Here is a 20,119-nt window from a genome sequence, read left to right as displayed (position 1 = left end):
TCAGCTAATAACGTTAGCATGTTGTATTTGTTTGGTAAATGTGTTTAGTATAAGACAGTTGTTTTGTCGGTGAACCTTGTGAGCTGTAATGGAGCCACATTTTATAACGTTACCTTTGTTAAATGTTGCTGTTGTCCCTGGTTTTATATGAGTAGAAGAAAAGTCTGCTAGCCACTAGGCTAATTTATACAATGTAAAATGCCATAGGCTTGTGCTAAAAACATTAGCATGTTGTATCTGATGGGAAAATGTGTCCAGATAAAGACAAGTGTTTGTCTGTGAATGCTGTGAGTTATAGTGAAGCTGATTTGTGTACTTGTGTTTGGAACTGTCTCTATTAAGTCATGCTTAATGTGTGTTTAATGTGTGTTTTGTATGGGGTTTGAATCAACTAACCTTTACAGAACTTCACAGAAACCCTATTCTTTGTCAACTGCAGCACCTTCAAAGTTAGTGGCAGGGCAAAATAGAAACACTGCACCTAAAAAAAGCTTTTTTCAAAAAAGTAGTGCTGTGTTGCTTGCGGTGCTGAGTGACTCCTCTTTCACTGGCTTCAAATTCAAAATGTAGCCATACTGGCACGGCTTAAGTTTTCTTGAGAGACTGTCACCTCGTCACCCCAAAAAAAACACATGACCTTTCATTATAAACAAACACAACGGCAACGCTCATCTTCCCTCCCACTTCTACTTCATGATTATGCACGGCCTCTCAGACACTAATGACTCCATTACTCTTTCAACACAATATTATATAATCACATAACGCTACTTACTAATGCAACATAAGTTGGATTTAATGCTGTGATGCCGTCAGCACAGGTTACTGATGTAGGCTACTTCTTTGATTTGTAAGAACGTGTCACAGTGACAAATGCCGGTTCAGCCGGTTTGCATAAAGTCAAACTGGTTTAATCAATCCGGCCTCACTCCACAGTCAGCGAAATCCGGTGCTTGGGCACTGACTTGCGGCATCAGACACTGATGAATAAAGTCATCCTTTAGTGCGACATGATACACGACTGGTGGGCGACATAGTATAACAGTGCTCAGCAGCATCATGCAGTGTAACAAGAACAAAAGTTAAGCTGGCGAAAATCTGAGTAGGGCAGGCGGGAGGGGTGGTGGATAGGTCCAACAAACACCAACTGTCACCCAGGAGAGCACATCCCAAAAGATTCAAAAGCCAAACCATGTTCTTTTTCCTAAACCTAACCACGTGCTTTTGTTTTGCATATAGGAAACAAAACGTCAATTTGCGTTGTTGTACTGACGTAGTGCGTTTATTTTGAAAGAGACTGTATGTAAACAGAACATTTCCTGTGAAAACAGAAGTGTATTTTGAAAGAAGACAGTGCATGTAACAGGCAGAACTTGACATAGTGTTCCAGGACGTCAACAACCAATGCATCCAGGGTACCTTTTAAGCTGTACATGGATGTGGAAAGTCCATGACCAAACATCAATATGTGACAAGGTCAGACTGAGAATGTGTTGGTTTTATAAGCTTGTCCACTGGACTCGACCGGCAAGACTAGAATTGACCCAACTCTAGTTTACATGTGGCATGCGTTGACCAGTATTTTCTTTTTACTCTGCTGATTTATTCCCAGACAGGAATGTTATCCTCATCATCCTTTGTTTGGTGGTTTGCCATCTGCCTGCTGTTTGACGGTACCACAGAATTTCAAAATTAAAGAATTCTAAACATAATAATATTAATTGATGTTTTCACTTTGCATTGATGATGTTAACTGATAATTAAGTCAATACATAGATCAAGACTGATGGACCGTTACCCCGTGATACATACATAAGATATGATAAAACTTTAATCTTTCAACCACATGTTAACTAAACTCCAGTTGAGCCCAGGCATTGGATACATATGTGTGTGTCTACATATTTGCATCTGTGTGTGTTTGCATGTATGTCTGCAGCTGTTAGCACAGGCCGCTGTGCCTGGACGTGTGGCGTGCACTTTAATGTGTAAAAAAACAGAATGTGTGAGTGAAAAGGAGCAGACAGAGGATGTGTGTAACCAGAGAAAGTGCGATGGAAGTGGACTGAGCAGTGTGTGCAGCCATGTGTATGTGAAGTGAGAGGAATGCACATCACGCGCACACGAGTTTATGTGTTTAAATGTCTCTGTGTATCCAGTGGCCAGTGTAAGCAGACTGTGTGCGGTGAGGGGGGGTGCGTACATGAGAGGAGGTGTGTTTTAATGTGTCCGTATGTGTGTTCAGGATGTGCATGTGTGTGTTAGAGGTGGAAGCTGCTGAGTGCGCTCACTGTTCGACGAGTTCATGCTGCATAAGCAGAAAAACTGATTGGATTACAACTTAGTCTGGGAAGTATGTGTGCGTGCATGTGTGTGTGTGTGTGTGTTGAGGGAGAATTGATGCGGTGTAAACATTTGGGTCAATATTAATATATGCATGTCACTTTAAGGGTTGCATTTTCAAAGCAGAGCCCAGTGGATTCATGTTGATCCTGCTTTGCCCGTGTGTGTGTATGTTATTCTACGCTTGTCCTCAGCTTGGTTATTGTATTTTGTATGAGCCGTGCAGCTCTGTGCGCTCGGTATCTGCCCATGCTCCCATTTCCAAATGAGCGTGTCTGTGTTTAGGTTAGAGGTCCTTAGGTGCTCACGCCCAGTTCCTCCAATTCTCCAAACCACAGCAGATCCCAGCTCAGATAAAGCGTCTCTGTGTGTATTTGGGTGTGCAGGCCACCGTGTCTTTGTCAGAGATCGCCACGTGTTGAAATATGCGCGTGTGTTTTCTCTTCTCTGGGCCATCTGGGGGAAACCTTTCGTGACGGGCCATATTGCACCACATTCCCTGGGTTCAGCTCCAGGCGCACTTTCAGATGATACAGGTTGTTATATGTCGAGCCAAGATAGAAGGAAAGAGGAGTTAAGAAAAGTCTCTCCTAAGGCTACTGGGCCCTTGTTTACCAATATCTTCCCAAATTTTTTTTATGAAATTTGTTCCAAGAAAAGTTCACATCAGAGTCATGATGTGAACTTTAACCGCAAAATTGTTTTCATCTGTGATTTTTTTTTCATAATGATGAATCTTCCAGCCAGTCCTTCAAAAAGGTCATGAGACTGCAGGGCAGTGCGCACACAGAAACTAAAAAGTTAAAAGAATGAAGTCAAGAATGCCCAAACGAATGTCCAAAGAAGGTGGAGTGCTGGACTCCATACGTGAAAAAACAACCTCCAGTTTTTCTGAAGTAGAGTTCTTGAGTGCTTATCGGAGGCATCTGGACTTGCTTGAGTGTCTTGAAGATGTGTAACCTCTTGGATGAGAGGTGTAATGTCAACGTCACCATGACCTAGATAACCGAGAATCTTCACCAACATGTTGCGAAACAAGGGAAGGGAAGGGAAGAGCGCCCTTCGACCGATACGGGAATTCGAATCAACGTCGAAGAAGCTGGCTGATTACAGGAACCACCTGCGTTTCAATTTGAGATGCAGGCAACACAGCATCATTCCAAACAGCTTACGCTTGGGTTGCAGCAATCCTTCACAGGGCTCAGAACCAGCTGCTCAATGAGGGAGTGGGACAGATTCATTTCACCATCGATGCACAGAACTGAAGAAGAAGTCTCTTGGATGAGAGGCGAAATGTCTTCAAGAAACTCAAGCAAGTCCAGTTGCCTACGATATAGCACGTAAGATTACCATGATTTGGAGGGCTGAGAATCTTAACGTGAACACTTCAGTAGTGGGAACAAGATAACAAAACAAATGATGCATGGGATACCATCACTCCAAAGAGTGGTGCACCACTAATGATGCTTAAAAAAAAAGTTTCAATCTCAAATCTGAGGCAAAGAAACTTGCCCTTGCTACCCTCTGGAAATTGATCTACATGGTCCTGGAAGCTACATCCTCAGGTCACAAGTAGACCCAGGGTGCAGAAATATTTAGGCTTACTTACTTACTTAATCACTAATAATTGGATGAAGTGGTTACCAATTAACATAATTGATGTGAACTGAAATTTTAGTGTTGGGGGGGTGAATAACAGGTGAGGACATAAGTCAATGCACATGAAGCCCAGTTCAGACCAAAGATTCGCTACGAGACAAAACCATTGTAGAACGTTGCAGAGAAAAGTTGCAGCAGTGTGAACTGGCCCTAGTGAGCTCAACTCAAGCCGACTGATGGTGTCACCCGCAACTCTGCTGGTCAAATCGCCAGTGGCTGGTTTTAGAACGTAAAGCACATCACCTGTTTCTACAGCCAGTCAGCTTGTAGTGAAGTCTGCTGGTCAAGTCAAAATGACCACAGACGGCGTATTTGCTCTGTCCCCGCTGAGTCCTCTGTTTCCATCCTCATGGTGTGCCAGTATCAGACGGTGGGTCAACGTTACTGCTCGCTGTGTGTGCTTTTGCGTTCTCATTGACTGATTAATTGGTTTATTATTGTGACGTATTTATTTATGATTACAGTCCATCTGATGCTCATTTCATCACTACTACAAATGCAGCTGTAGCCAGTATCTCACTATCACTATCCTTATTCGTATATTAAGAAGCTAAAAATTATATTCAGCCACAAAATAAGCCTGAAAAGTGCAAATTAGAACAGAAGTACAGAGAGTTGTTGCATAGGGATGATACACCATCTCATCTAGTTGCATTGGTGTGAACCGGCAGGTTTTTAGAACGTTGCAGAGCGGCCCATTGCAAGTAGTTGCGTCTCGTTGCTAATCTTTATTAGCATGCCATGCAGGTTGCAGTGACATTAGCTATAAAAGCTAGAAGAAGTTTTAAGGTGAGCTTGTTGTGGTTTTGTGACGTACTAGTTTCCTTTGGCGTGTCTGGCACTCGACTTTTGGGGGGTTATCTTCGCAAAGTTTCAGACTATTTCAGACATTTTTGACACCTTGTTATCTGTAAGCCTGTCACGTGGTCAAAACTGTTATTGTATTTTAAATCCAAAAATATTATTCAACTGTAGAATTGAAGAAAACATAAAACCAGCAATTTTGCACAAACATGTCAGCACAAAATGTTAGTGTGAGTATGCTTAGATTCTGATCTTACTTAAGAAAAAAATCCCAAATAAGAAAACACTGGTGAATGTCTGAATCTTTGTGAAAACTGCCTTGAGTGGGTTTTGGGAAGTGATTTTGTCTTCAGGGTGGTTGTTGAATGAGGCTCATTGTTATTTGTCCCCAGTTTGTTTATTTGCTATTGACTGTTTGCAGTTGTGTCTCCATTTCTGCCATTTTTTCTCTCCTTTTTGTTTTTTCTCATCTTTCAACAGCCCAAAATTATTTATTTTTACATTCCATTCCCATTTTTATGCCCACCCTGGCCCTCTGCCACATCCATGTCTTTTTCCGTTACTTCATAGCTGAAACATTAGAGGATCTCCTCTGGTGTTCTGTCGGCTGGAAATCACATTTCCTTGCCTCCCTCCTCTAACTCATTTCCTGACCCGGTACGATGTCATGTCTGATTGGTAAACTGAGAATAAGAGGCTATCTGATTGGCTACCACACGATAATGAAACGGCTCTGACGACACTTCTTATCTTGAGTGTTTAATTCCTTGTCATGATCATTTGAGTATTGTCGGGTTGTCTCCCTGTGGTAGCAGCCTTACGAGTGTGTACAAATGTGAATGCCAGGATGTCGGCGTGCGTTTAATGGCCAGTGTGGAAAAAAGATACCTACACACACTCTGAAACCCACACACATACGCTCAACCCATCTGTGGTACACTAGAAACACACATCCACAGACCTCCATTCATGCCCACACCCACCCACTCCATTTCCTCAGCCTCAGAATCCAACTGACGCAGATGAGCTGCAACCGTTTTTATTAGGTGACGACCACTCCCTCTCACGGTTCTCCACCACCCCACCGGTACTCGACACACAGACACGGTTGACACACTACTTCCTCCATCTCCCCTGCCATCAATCCCTTCTTTTATGTAGACACAGATGTCCAAGATCTTACACACTGTGAGTGGGCGCAGATGGCTCCTATAGCAGCCCGTCAATCAGAGCTTTGTGTGGAGAGCAGAGAGATCACAATCCGCCGGACTGTGTGTGCGTGCGTGTGTCTATAAATATATACATCCAGTACATACGTGTTTGTGTGCACATGTGTTCTGGTTTCTATATTGTGTGCCTGTGTGTGTCCATGCTGTACGGTGACACTGATGATGATGGATGATGTAGTGTGATAGTGAGGCTGATGTATTAGAAGACTGTACCTGTGGTGAAAATGTAAAGCACATGTTTTGTATCCAGTGGACCGACCAGAGGCAAATGGTGAAAGGGTTAATTCAGATTCTGTTCGTTTAATTGGAAAACAGATGTTAGTAGTATTATTATAATATTTTTTAGAGAAATCTACTCTGTGTAAGGAAAAACGAGTCTCTCTTGATTGACAATTTACACAGTATAGAGGCTGTGATTCAATTAGCTCAGATATTCCATTGTTTTGTTCTGAATTATAATTAAAGACTAAAATATTTGGACAACTTCTCTACCATAGAAATATGGAGTAATTAGATGATATTAGAGGAAGAACAGTAACTAATAAAATGTCTTTATTAGGGCTGTGTATCGGCAAGAATCTGGCAATACGATAGGTATCACTATACAGGGGTTATGATTGAACATTAGGGGCGGGGAGAAAAATCGATACAGCAAAGTATCATGCTATTTTGTGTGGCAATATTGTATCAATACGTGGATGTAAAGTATTGGGGTTTTTTTATTATTTGAATCATTAATACTGCAAATACAAATTGAACTTTTGGTAGCCTGGTAGAAGAATAAAATAAATTGCTTTTTCAGTCCACTAGATACAATTTATTGCAATAAAGGTTATCGAACTGTGGCAATCCCAATACTCAACATTGAAAGTTGCAATAATATTGCATCATGTCAGTATCGTGATAAAATCGTATCGTGGGGTCTCTGGTGATTTACCACCCGTACTCAATAGGCCACATTGCGATATATTGCGATATTGTAATTTAAAAAAAATCAAATTTTAGGATGTGGCGGCACATTGGTGCAGTGGTTAGCATTGTCGCCTCACTGCAAGAGGGTTCCTTGTTCAAACCCGGGGTGGGGAAGCCCTTCTGTGTGGAGTTTGCATGTTCTCCCGTGTCAACGCGGGTTTTCTCTGGGTACTCCAGCTTCCTCCCACAGTCCGAAGACATGCAGGTTAATTGGTGACTCTGAATTGTCTGTATGTGTGAATGTGAGTGTGAATGGTTGTCTGTCTCTGTGTGTCAGCCCTGTGATAGTCTGCCCTGCCTCTCGCACAATGTCAGCTGGGATAGGCCCCAGCACCCTGCGACCCCTAACAGGATAAGTGGTCTTGGAAAATGAATGAATAATTTTATGATGGTGGTGTTAGTGGTGCGCCCTTTATGACTCCTTCGTGACTACTGGTGCTCCGTATAAATTATTACAGGAGTAGAGGAGAAAGTAAGGTGACAAAGTAGAAAAGGTGACAAAGTCAGTGTGATGTTGTGTAAAGATGGAAGAAGCCCAAATAGGGTTTGGATGGAGGGGTGGTGGATGGGTCAAACAGATAGGACTTTCACCCAGAGAGCAGTGTTTGTGCCCCAAAGTAAGTGAGGTCTTTATTAAGCAACAACGTAGCGTAGTATTCTAGTATGTGTAGTACATTACGCTACATGATGTATGTGATGTTATGTTAGTATCAAAAGTACTTATCGAAAGCCAAACCACAGGGATTTTGGAAACCTAGCCACAAAGTTTTTAGCGTAATTGCAAGAATTTCATAACTTAAGGACGTGTTTAAAACTGTGACTGGTAGGACGGTAATATATGTTGTTTTGGGGACGTTGATATGTAGTTTTAGAAGTCAGTGGAACTCAATCTATTCTGTCATTTAGTGTTGTGTCACAAAATTTAAGTGTAGCAATATTTTCTCACACCTCTAGTGGTTTGTACAGTAGTATCAATGGTGGAAATTTTTTATACTGTGGAGGAATGCAACTAATGATCATTTTGAATATTTTATAGTCTATGGCTTGTTGTTTTTACTTGATTATTTGATCATTGTTTAGTCTACAAAATAGTAAAACAGTGAAAACAGCTTGTCACAGTTTCCCAGACTCCTTAACTCCTTTAATTTTAAAAGCTAGAACAAGACAATGTTTGCTATTTTTTATTGATAATTTACTAAAGAAATTAATCATCTAAATCAGTGGTTCCAAAAGTGGGTCGTGGGTTCATTCTAAATGGACCATAGGTGACGTGCCAACATGTCAAGTTTGTTCCAAACACATTTTATTTGAAGTATAGTGAATATCCAGCACAGAGCTTTTATTTTGAAGTACAGTTTCCTGTAGAGTGAGTGACTACTGGACAGCTGCTTCACAGAGACAGCAAAGTAGCTCGATGACATGGCAGAATACAAGTATGACCCTGAATGTATTAAACTCTGTGGACCTTGAACTAACGACTAAGGAGAAATCTGGACCCTGTGGCTGGACCAGTTGGGAACCACTGGTCTAAATGGTTGCCAATTAATTGTCTTTGGAAATATGGCTATGCTCAGTGTTGGGGAAGCTACTTTGAAAGTTTAGTTTTGCAAGCTACCAATTACTTCACACAGGAAGTAGCTGGACCACAGCAAAGAGATTTATAGTTTAGTCAATCTGGAAATCCATCGGTTTAAATAAAAAAAAAAAAAAAAAAAAATTCTACCTTTACCTCTGGAGGCACAGCCCGGAGTTTTTCGACTAACAGAAGTGCAGGGGCCTCGGCGATCGCTCACGCCCTTCACTTCCTGCGGTGCCCCCAGGGAATCACCGCGTTGTTTACAAATACTTCAGGTAGAAAACCAGAGTTTAGCTATATATCGGTCCGTGAATAAAATATTTTTTCCAGCAGATATCTTAGTTACAACATGATTGAGCTAGCAAAGCGGTCTTGTGTTGCTATGTGTTGTATTTATTCAGTTATGGGAAATCACGATGTCTAGAAAGCATCAGTGGCTGCAGCTGACAGGGACAGTTAGCAAAGCTAACATCAGGACGTCCTCCCGTTGTCGGATACGACATGAAACTACTCCAGTTAGCTCAATCATGTTGTAACTAAGACATCCGCTGGAAAAAAAAAAAAAATTCACGTTGATGAGACGGTGTTTTGGGTGGAGCAGTCGCTATGGACGCGGAGCTTGCTGTTTCTGTAGGTACACATTTCCTGGGGACACCTGCACGTCTCGGCCCCGCCCCCTCCATCGTGATTGGCTAAAGCGCAGCATCGTTCAAACTCAAACTCAAAGCCCCGCCCTCCCTCACTCTCTAGTCGCCTTTCACACAGGGCTGCCGACAGATTCTACAATGTAAATTGCAGAATCTGTCTTGAGAGATTAGAGTTTAGTTAACTTAAGCTACTTAGTAAAAAATTACCCAATTGTGAATTTGCATGCAAACAAAAAAACACCACTCAGTTGAGTTTATTGCAAAAAGTTCCCACTTGTTCTCAGGTCATAAAACAAAAAATACCCCATTATTCATGGGAAAGTGCAGGAATGTCCGCTTTTGTTTTGTATATACTGTCCATCAGTCACACACCTGCCGTCCAGAAACTAGAGTCTTGGTGGGTGCACTGCACCGAGCAGGGTTACTATAGCTGGGCAAAACAGCCTACAGCAACTTCTCTGAACATTTAATAAATTGCAACAATCAATACTGATTGATCATGGTCAAAAGGGGTTTAATAACAGTATAAAAGCAATGATAAAATGCAAACAAAAGATCAGTCCTTTACTTTTATGACCCAGAACACATGAATGTAGCTGAACTACAAGTTTAATTACATGTTCACTACTTCCTGACACTGGTTCAGCTAATGTAAAATTATATATGAATATAAATGAACTGTTTTGTCTGACAAGGTTCACTGGAGCCAAATTCAGTCAGGGGGATAACTTGGTCTCAGGAAGGGAGTTTGGTTCTTTGTTAATGTAACATCAGAGCGGATGAAACTCGTCTGTGGTGGTTAAAAGTTAACTAACCATCAGAGGTCTGGTTAGACTTCAGCCCATACATAATGCTTGTTTTCCATTTACCCTTATAATGTTAGTATACACTTAAAGACTCACATTCGTCAGTGCTGATTTACATAATAACCCATTTACAGCTACAGGCCACACACACACACACGTACTTACACACACAGTGTCTCCACTGGCCCTGACTCGGTATGAATTATTCAACCAATCACACGGCTGAACAGTCTGAACTGTGTCCCTGATTGGGGCATGTTGTGTTCACTTCAAACGTCTCACGCTATACCTGACTGACGTGTGTCTGTATGGAAGTGTGTGCAAACGTGTGTGTGGAAAAGCAATTAAGGAAACATGGGAAAAGGGGACTGATTGAGGAGCACTGATTTATTTATTTTCACACCAGCTTCACTAACTTCAGTTTTCAAACTCTTTGTAAGCCGTCCCTGTACGTCATCGACGCCAACTTCTCCTCCTCCTTCTGTTCCAGAGATGTTAGAGTCCAGTAACCTCGTCACCTTCAACGGCTTGGCCAACAGCTCAAGCTACGACGCTTTCCTATTGGACGAGGAGCGAGGGAGACTACTGGTCGGAGCCGAAGACCACATCTTCTCATTCGACCTCGTTAACATCAACAGAGACCACAAAATGGTAAAATACAGATGTACTCAGCTTTATTTGGGTTACAGTTTCCTCTCCTCCTCTCCCTTTTCCTTTCTTCCTCTCCTCTCCAGTCCTCCTCTCTTCTCTCCTTTCTTATCCTCTTGTCTCTCTTCTTCTTTCCTCTTCTGTCTCCTCTCCTTCCCTCCCTTTTCCTCTCTTCTCTTCTTCCTTCTCTTCTCATCTCTCTCATCTCCTCCCCTTTCTCCCTCCTCTTCACCTTTCCCCTCCTCTTTCCTCCCTTTTCCTCTCCTCTTCTCCCCCATCCTCCCTTTATTTTCTCTTCTGTCCATTCTCCTCTTCTTTCCTCTACTGTCTTTCCTCCTTTTTCCTTTCCTCCTCTCCTATCTTCCCTTTCCTTTCCTTCTCTCTCCTCTCCTCTTCTCACCTTATTTCTCCTGTCCTCCTCTCTTCTTTCCTTTCTCCTCCTCTCGTCTCTCTCATCTCCTCCCCCTTCCTCCCTCTTTTTCACCCCCCTTTCCTCCCTTTTCCTCTCTTCTCCACCCCTCTCCTCCCCTATTTTCTCATCTCTCTCTTCCCTCGCTTCTTCTCTTCGTCTTCACCCCTTTCCTCCCTTTTCCTCCGCTCTCCTATCTTCTCCCCTCCTCTCCTCTTTTCCTCTCTTCTCTTCTCTTCTCTCCTTCCGTCTCCTCTGGTCTCTCTCATCTCCTCCCCCTTTCTCCCTCCTCGTCACCTTTCCCCTCCCCTTTCCTCCCTTTTCTCTCCTCTTCTCCCCCACCCTCCCCTGTTTTCTCTTCTCTCCATTCTCCTCCTCTTTCCTCTTCTGTCTTTGCTCCCTTTTCCTTTCATCCTCTCCTTTCTTCCTTTTCCTTTCCTATTCTTCTCTCGCCTCTCCTCTTCTCACCTTTCTTCTCCTGTCCTCTTCTCTTCTTTCCTTTCTCCTCCTCTCGTCTCTCTCATCTCTCCTCCCCCTTCCTCCCTGTTTTTCACCCTTCCCCTCCCCTTTCCTCCGTTTTCCTCTCTTCTCCACCCCTCTCCTCCCCTGTTTTCTCATCTCTCTCCCCTCTCCTCTTCTATCCTCTTTTAAAACCAAACCTCTTTTGTCTCCTCTCCTGTCCTCCCTTTTCCTTTCTTCCCCTCGTCCCTGTCATCTCCTCCCCTTTCCTGCCTCTTCTTCACCCTTCTCTTTCCTTTCTTCCTCTCTTCTTTCCTCTTTTGTCTCCTCCCCTTTTCTTCCTTCCTTTTCCTTTCCCCCTTTTCCTCTCTTCTCCTCTCCTCTCCTCTCCCCGCTGCTCCCTCTGGAGTCCATATACACCACCTCTTCTTCCTCCCTCCCTCCCACTGTCTGTCTTGGTCCAGACAGGGCTGTCCATAATTCCATTACTCCACCTGGACTAGGTTAACAGTCTCTTTATCAGATTGGAGCTGCTATCACAGACACAGACTGACACAAACTTGCCTGCAGGCTGCAGAGAGCCGAGCGGGGGAATGAAAGTGCTGAAAAATACATAGTCAATGCAGCGAGAGACGGAGAAAGAGAGAAAGAGTGAATTCTTTTCGCCCCTTGGCTCGGATGTGTATTCTCTCTTCTTCCCTTTTCTCGCTCTTTTGTTCTGATCTTTGCATCATTATCAGATAAAGGCCAAAAAGCAGTGATTAAGCAAATCTAATGTAATTACCCTGAAATGTGCAGCGCACATTCCCAGGAGAGGAAAACTCAGCTGATCCAGAGAGGAGATAAAGTCTAGGAATAGAATGAGGAATGTGTGCATATTATATGGATGTAATAATGCACGTGCATGCGTGTGCATACATTTCCTTTGTCCGTCCACATCTGTGTGGCCACCAGCAAGAAAGTGAGTTCAAACGCACCCAATTTTTGAGTACATAATCACTCCCTTACACATGTGTGTGTTTATAATCCATGTGACACCAGGGGCCACTGATAGATTCGCCTTAAGGACAGTACAAAGCCATTATTTACTTCACAATGAGTCCAAACTAAAGCAGTGAAAGCGAACTTTCTTTTAATATTTGAAGTGAAAACTACAACCATATGTTCAGGATTTCAGCTGAAGAGAAGAGTTTAACTTTTTAAAATGCCATAATTTGAACCAGAACCCATATTTGGACTTTATAAACTGTCTATATCGACTCAGGAAGAGAAGAGGGTGATATTCCAAGGTGTTTTTACGTGCTTTAACTTATCCAATTTCACATAAACACAGCACACTTTTAACTTGTGTCTCCTCATTTTCATTCACCTTCTCCACTTTGATGCAGTCATCATTTTAGTGTTTCAAAGGCGGTACCGTGTTGATCATACGGACACGCAACACTGATGCTATGAGCAGGGTGTATAGAGGGAAATAAGGAAGTGAGTAAACAAAGAATTTCAAAATAAAACATGACAAATCCAAAGTCATTCTCCTGGAATGACACAAATCTGTATCCCTCTCTGATTCACTGCATTGACTCACTCAAAGACATGTGAAGTCTCCTCTCTCCTCCTCCGGCATAGTATGACTTTGTCTTTCTCTCATGTGCACAGATTGCGTGGCCCGCCACCCCCTCCAAGAGGGACGAATGCAAGTGGGCAGGGAAAGACCTCGGGGTAAGTCCACGTTCACGATGGCATCATCGTTTGAGCTCTTCCCTGCAATTTCTGCTTCTATTGTTAAACAAATTATACGTCTGTCCCGCGTCCATGTAAGTCTTCAAATTTCTCTGGAATGCATGTTTTGGTCGCAGCAGTAGAAGGAGTCGCCCCGGTACCAGCGGCCACACAAGTACAAGAGCAGAGGAATGGAATTAGCTCACATAAAAGTGATAGTACAGTGATGAATCTCACCTCTGGCTCACTGTACTCTCTAGGCCGTTCCCCAGGGAAACCAACAGCTAAACACGTTGTACAACAGATGTGCGGTCACATTAAGGTGTACACAGTGTCTCAGTCACTCGAGGACGCATTACCACAGAGGTTATTTGCTGCTGTGACGCTAATGTCAGGAGGATGTTTATGTTTGTGCCTCAGAGTGTGCACATGTGTGCATATTTATGTGGGAGTGTTTGAGTTCTCGTTATCTGGCACGACGTGTTAGCTCACATGTGCCATTCTGCCCAAGTTTGCTGAACACATACTATATGCCACCAGCTTTGCTCGTGTGCACGGCGAGGTTGGTGTGTGTTATCTCTGTGTTTGGATAGGCCCACTCTGTGTTGTATCTGATCTTAATTTCACGGCTGGATGAGTCTGGAGTGCGGCGGCTGCAGAGTTTTGGGATTATCCAGAATTACGTAGCCCTTTTAAATCACAGAGGTTTTTGCTGGGCGTCCAACTCAACTGCCAGCTTTCCGGGATTCTCGCGCAAACACAACGCTGCAACCACACAAGCAACACTACACCTTCGCGCCCTCGCACAGTGGAAAGAGAATATTTCTGGCTGCAGAAAAATCACACAAAACACAATGATGAGGTATTTGCAAGCTGTGAAAATGTTTACCCTTGAAAATGAGGCGGTGAGAGCAGAGACGGAGCGCAGCATGCAGAGGCCTTGATTAGGACATTACTAAAGCATTCAGAGCTCCCAAAGTGATGCATTTCTCCAAACCACAATTTACAGCCGCAGAACAAATGTAACAGCTGCCCGCTTCCAAAATGCCTGATGGCTGTATCATTCTCCTTGGCAGGATGAGTGTGTAACATGGCCCAGGTTGTTGCGTTTGATTCAGCTAACAAAAGGGCTCGGATACTGGAGTGTGGATTCAGGATTTCGTAGAGCCGCCTGATGTCATTTCTGAATATTTTCCCAGATATTAAAGGAAGAATAAAAGTTATCCTACATGTCTAATGCATTCTCCATATTCAATTAAAGGTCTCGGCTCAATCTCAGAATTCACTCAACTCATCCAAATATATACAAACCCACATTCAAATCTGTCCACCCATTTCTCCCATGGAAAGTCATCATCAATACCCAGTCCAGAGTGAGTCATTAGTTTGATCCAATAATGACTCATTAATCCTCTGCGGGTGTTTTGGTTTTCACATAATGACATGGTTTGTGATCAGGGAGACCGTTTTTCACCTGGGGGCACGACTGAGCCGTGTGTTTGAGTGACGCGCGTAGCTAACGTCTGTCAGTGTTTATGTGCAACCTACCTACCACATAGCTAATGAGTCTAACTCGAAGACAGCCGTGTAAAATCCTAAACAGAGCTGACATTGGAGGGGGATTATAGGAGCTGGTGAAATGTATATAATAAGGTCGTGAGAATGATGTTGGGGGGGAGACAGAAAACACAGAGGGTAAAGTCATTAATTTACACAGTCAAATAGATGCAGAGACATGCAGGGTTGAGGTCAGCCACAAGGAATCATGCAAGTTTGGTCATCCTCTGTAAAGTCAGCAATAGTCCTGTGGCTAAAATGTACAAACATTGTTGGGGTAGTGGGTTAATGATAACATGCACAGTTGAAAGGTGGTGCATGGTTGAATGATCCCCTGTCAGCTTAAAACTACTAGCATGCTACACTGTAGTATAACATCAGGTTAAAGGTACACTATGCCAGATTCTCCTTGAAAAGTCAGTGGATTGACTCCTAATCATCACTTATGACCCACTGGAAGTGTGTATCAGTGTATCTTCCTGTATAGTTTGGGCACATTGGGACATTTTGGGAAATATGCTTAGTTGAAAGTTAGTTGAAATTAGTTAAAATGACAATTTGTGGTGCTGCCAAAATGTTGGCATTGTACATTTCTGCATACCCCAGATACGTTACATTTCTATGTTATTATGTAGTGGATACATCGAAACGTCACGTTAATAACAACAACTGTGTCAACTGTGGTTATGTTTGGGGACAACAACCACTTGGTTTCGGTTAGGGAAGGTTCATGTTTTGGCTTAAAATTAAAGCCACTGGAGATTTAGTGATGGGTGGTTAAAAAAAATTCCACGTTTAGTAGCACAAATGCCTCTTGAATTGTGGTGACAGGTCACTAAAAAACAGTTCGACTGCACAAAGTTTGTTGGGAACGCGCCAACCACTGCTAGAAAACACTCATGTTCTATGGCACAAAAGCAGCTGTAACACAGTGATGGTTGGTCTTTTTATTGTCTTCTTCCTTCCTGTCTACAAACATTTGATACCCTTTATGTGAATACAAGCATTCAGTTGCGTGAAATGCTACCAGACACCACAAGCATATAGTATAGCCATACTTTCGAACATTTTGGTAGCATCTCGGCACAGTGAACTTCTAACGCCATCAAATCAATCCGAAGTCGTTGAAATCCAGTGCTTGGGCAGTGATTTGCGGCATCAGGCACTGACAAAAAAGCCGTCCTTTAACATCGGTAGATTAGCGGCCGGCGTCAGGGGAGACCTGGCAGGACAAGACTGAAAGTTAAGGTGGCAAAATTCCGAATAAGGCGGGCGGTAGGTTAGGTGGATAGGTTCAACAAACTGTGACCTTCACCCAGGAGACCGGTGTTCGCGTCCTGTAAGATTCTAAAGCCGAACCCTGTTCTTTTTTCCTAAACCTAACCATGTGTTTTTGTTGTTGGAGGCAAAAAAACGTAAATTCCTGTTGTGCTGACGTAGTCCGTTTATTTTGATAGAGACTGTATGAAAACGGTAAATTTCCTGTGAAAACAGAAGTGTATTTTGAAAGAAGACAATGCATGTAACAGGCAGAACTTGACACGGTGTCCCAGAACGTCAACAACCAACACACCCAGGGTACCGTTCACATAATATCTGGACGTGGAAGGTCCATGAAGAAAACGTAGATATGTTACGAGGTCGGAGTGAGAATGTGTTGGACAAATACACTGTGCTCTTCACCACACCAAAGACTATGTGGGTTGTTGCTACTGGAGTAGTGGGCCAATCACACATCGCATTAAAAGGAGGAATACTCGCGGTGATTGGCTGCAAGCAAAGCCATACGATGGCAAAGCCACAGAGTCATCTTTTTTAGATCTGATTGCAAAAGGGTCGTACTGGGTTAATTCGGTGAATACCTTAATGTTATTGACATACTTACTGATACCCAGCCGTACCAGTGAAAATGTCAGCTGATTTACTACATCACTTTAGAAACGCTAATATGATACTATTAGCGACTACTTCTTGGTTTGATGCGGCTGTTTCCCCCTGATTTTATTCTTGGTGCTAAGTTAAGCTAGCAGGCTGCCTGCTGAAGCAGTGACTAAACATCATTTTCAAATTATCGAACTCTCCCTTTAAGCAGATTTCCAAGGAGGCGAAAGAGTCAGAGCTCAAACATGAGTTTCTGCCCCCCTGAATAATAGCAGGAAATTCTGTTTTTTGGAGAGGCTGTGCACTGTGTGATCCCAGAGTCAATTTGGTGTTGCACTGGAAAATGTCATCACTCAAACCTGAACTCAGCGGAAGCCTCGAATCCATTTATGTCTCATATGAGGGACATCATCAAATCATCATACTGAAATGTTCGTGAGGTTTGGAAGCCTGAAGAGATACATGTGTTAAAGGGGAGGAAGAATGAAGGGTAATTTGGCCGTCTGCATGAGATTTGATGTGTGCGCTGCGTTTCCAAATCCCCGAGCAAATGTCGACTTATTTGTGAGGTGGATATTCAGCGTGTATGTATGATAAGGCAAACCCCAGCCTAATCTCTTAAACACATGTGCCCAAATCAACTCCTCGAGGCTGCTAATAACCCTCCTACATTAACCAATCCCGTTGATTAGCACTCTAATAAACAGTCTGACACCGCTGGGACTATCAGCATGTGCTGGAGAGCCAACCCAAACACCCTCGGTAAATTCAAACATATGGATCATTAAAGATCTGAGGTAGATTTGCCTGATTTGACTTACAGGTGGGATTTCCTTGAAGGAGACTTTTATAAGTCCTTTCCAATCCAACTGGAAAGTCCCTGCTTTAAAGGGAATTCCAACAGAGCTCTCCTATATTCTCCATTATTCTCTGCTTCCTATTACTCTCCAGTTTCAATTCAATCACAGCAGCGCCTTTCTTTATTAAAAGTGTCAATGTTATTTTCATAATGGATAAAACTTAATTCAAACTGCATGATATGAAGGAGGCTTTTCAGAGGTTAATGCTAACATATGCAGTCGCTTTCATAAAAATCCACATGCTTTGCAAGGCTATATAATATACTATGCTGGTAGGATTACTACATAAACAGACAAAGGTATTGCCTACACAATATCTCTTTGCCAGATGTATGTCTCACTGCATGAAATTATACATTGGGCGAGGTGTTTGATGTTCTATGTCTTATTTCTTTTCCAGAAGGAGTGTTCTAACTTCATCCGGGTCCTCCAACCCTACAACCAGACCCACCTGTATATCTGTGGCACAGGAGCCTTCCACCCCATCTGTTCTTTTCTGGAGATGGGCAAGAGGGCAGAGGTAATACATTGGGTACATGAACGTTGCGTCACCAAATACTGTGCTTTTTTTTTTTTTTAACATGTTTAATCAGTTATATGTATGCAAAAGGAAATTTAGATCTCAATTGAGCGCTCATTAGTGAGTCATGAAATGTGACATCAGTGTTTTTGTATCGCCTTAAAACAGTTTCTGCTCACATACAAACACACACAGTCATGTTCCATTGTTTCAGAGGACTCACTTTGACTTACATTCATTTTCTGGAGACTTACCCTTGCCATAACCACTACTTGCCAAACCCAAACGCTGTGTTCACACTATGAGCAACAATGCAACAGCATGACTAGCTGCATTATTGCCGAGTCACTATTGAAGTATTGCTCAAGCGCCTGTTACCGTAGTTACGTCATCGTGTCATACTTGCCACAAAACACCTCAACTGAACGTCACCCAAACTTTGTATTCAGTCAAAAAATATTTATGGTTTTGATTACTTCGTGAACCAAATTTTAACAGCAGACATTTCGCTGCCACATTGCACCCCTGTGTGCACTGCAGCACACAGAAAAGTAGCATAGCATCAGCTAACTAGCTAAATAACACAGCACCACAGCTGGAAACAAAAACATATGATTGGTTGACGCTTCACTGCATCATTGGAGTGCCCATAAAGTTGAGGCCAGCTCCACTTTGATTTGCAATGTGTCATGCATCAGTTTGTAGCTTCATGTCACCAGCTTCCATTGAACATGACAGGTAGTGTGAACCATAGCCTTCACCTTAAACCTTACCCTTAGCTTAAGCTAAGTCTTCACTCTAAACTAGAAAGATTTACCTTATAGGGACTAAAGGAAGGTGAGTCCCCACAGTGTGGCCATGTTACAGTGTCCCCACAACATGAGTAATACATGAACACCCCCACACACACACACACACACACACACATTTTTTGCCAAGTACAGCAGTAACCATTCCCCTTCGTTGATTATCTTCTCGTCAATGTTTTCTTTTGTGTGGAGGAAAAAGTGGTCACTACATGGTTCGACTTCAGCCGTCGGAAATTAAACAACCTCTCCCCTGCATAAAAGTTTAATCAGTCATCTTAATAAAGGTCTACAGGTTAATCAATGCACCAGCATGGGCTCTGCAGCCTGACAATGGGGAGGGGAGTGACTGTTTGCACCATGCAGGTTTAGAGTACAGAAGCCCTGCATGAGTTCAGTTGAGTTTAAAGTATCATTCTCAGTAATTGATTTAAAGAAAACTAAGTAAGTTTGGTCTCTCCTAGGTGACTTTTCTTTTGAGAGTCTGAGGGTGAGCTGTGCTTTTGCTGCCTTATTTTACTTTATTTACCGTTATTTCTTTTTCTTGTAGAAATTATTGTTGATCTGTGACTAAAGCAGAGCTGGCTATTCCAAAAGCAGCTCACTATAATAAGAATTAAGTGTAATTTGAAACACGGGCTATAAATGCACCTTTGGCCAGGCTTCATGTGACTTTCACTGGCCTCATGTTAAACTTTGACCTCTTCCACTTCAGGACAACATCTTTCGACTGGCCTCGCATTTCGAGAATGGCCGCGGGAAAAGCCCCTACGACCCCAAAATGCTGTCAGCCTCGCTCCTGATCGGTGAGTTTGATCTGTTGCCTTGATTAGTTCCAGGAAGTACACATATTCGCTTCAGGATGAACTGGTCATTTGTTCCTAACTACGCTTTTCTCGCTGGCAGATGGAGAGCTGTACTCTGGCACATCTGCTGATTTCATGGGAAGGGACTTTGCTATTTTCCGTACCCTGGGAGATCATCATCCAATCAGAACGGAGCAGCATGATTCAAGATGGCTGAATGGTAAAAAAAAGAATAATGACTAGCCTACGAAGACCAAAAACTCCTTCTCCATGGAAAAAAAGCTGTTTGTGTAATTTTACATTGGACTGTATTATGTTGGGTTTTGTTATTGCAGTCTGCTTAAAAAAATGCCTTTCCTGTTCTTTTTTAAAAGACCACTTACACCTACAAGCTTTCAGTGGAACCTAATAATGTTTA

The 20,119-nt window shown here is 42.8% G+C and overlaps 1 protein-coding gene across 1 annotated transcript in view; it reads left to right on the top strand.

Moving 5' to 3' along the window:
- Window positions 1–20,119, top strand: part of sema3aa (sema domain, immunoglobulin domain (Ig), short basic domain, secreted, (semaphorin) 3Aa) — a 55,223-nt gene that overhangs the window by 12,342 nt on the left and 22,762 nt on the right. Inside the window, exons 2-6 of the mRNA XM_033614845.2 lie at window positions 10,527–10,687; window positions 13,209–13,271; window positions 17,970–18,089; window positions 19,611–19,701; window positions 19,802–19,921. Of these exons, the coding sequence (XP_033470736.1) occupies window positions 10,527–10,687; window positions 13,209–13,271; window positions 17,970–18,089; window positions 19,611–19,701; window positions 19,802–19,921 (555 nt within the window). The remainder of the gene's footprint in view (window positions 1–10,526; window positions 10,688–13,208; window positions 13,272–17,969; window positions 18,090–19,610; window positions 19,702–19,801; window positions 19,922–20,119) is intronic.

This window comes from Epinephelus lanceolatus, chromosome 23 (assembly GCF_041903045.1).
Source record: "Epinephelus lanceolatus isolate andai-2023 chromosome 23, ASM4190304v1, whole genome shotgun sequence".
Taxonomy (NCBI): Eukaryota; Metazoa; Chordata; class Actinopteri; order Perciformes; family Serranidae; genus Epinephelus; species Epinephelus lanceolatus.
This window is presented reverse-complemented; position numbering and strand designations above follow the sequence as displayed.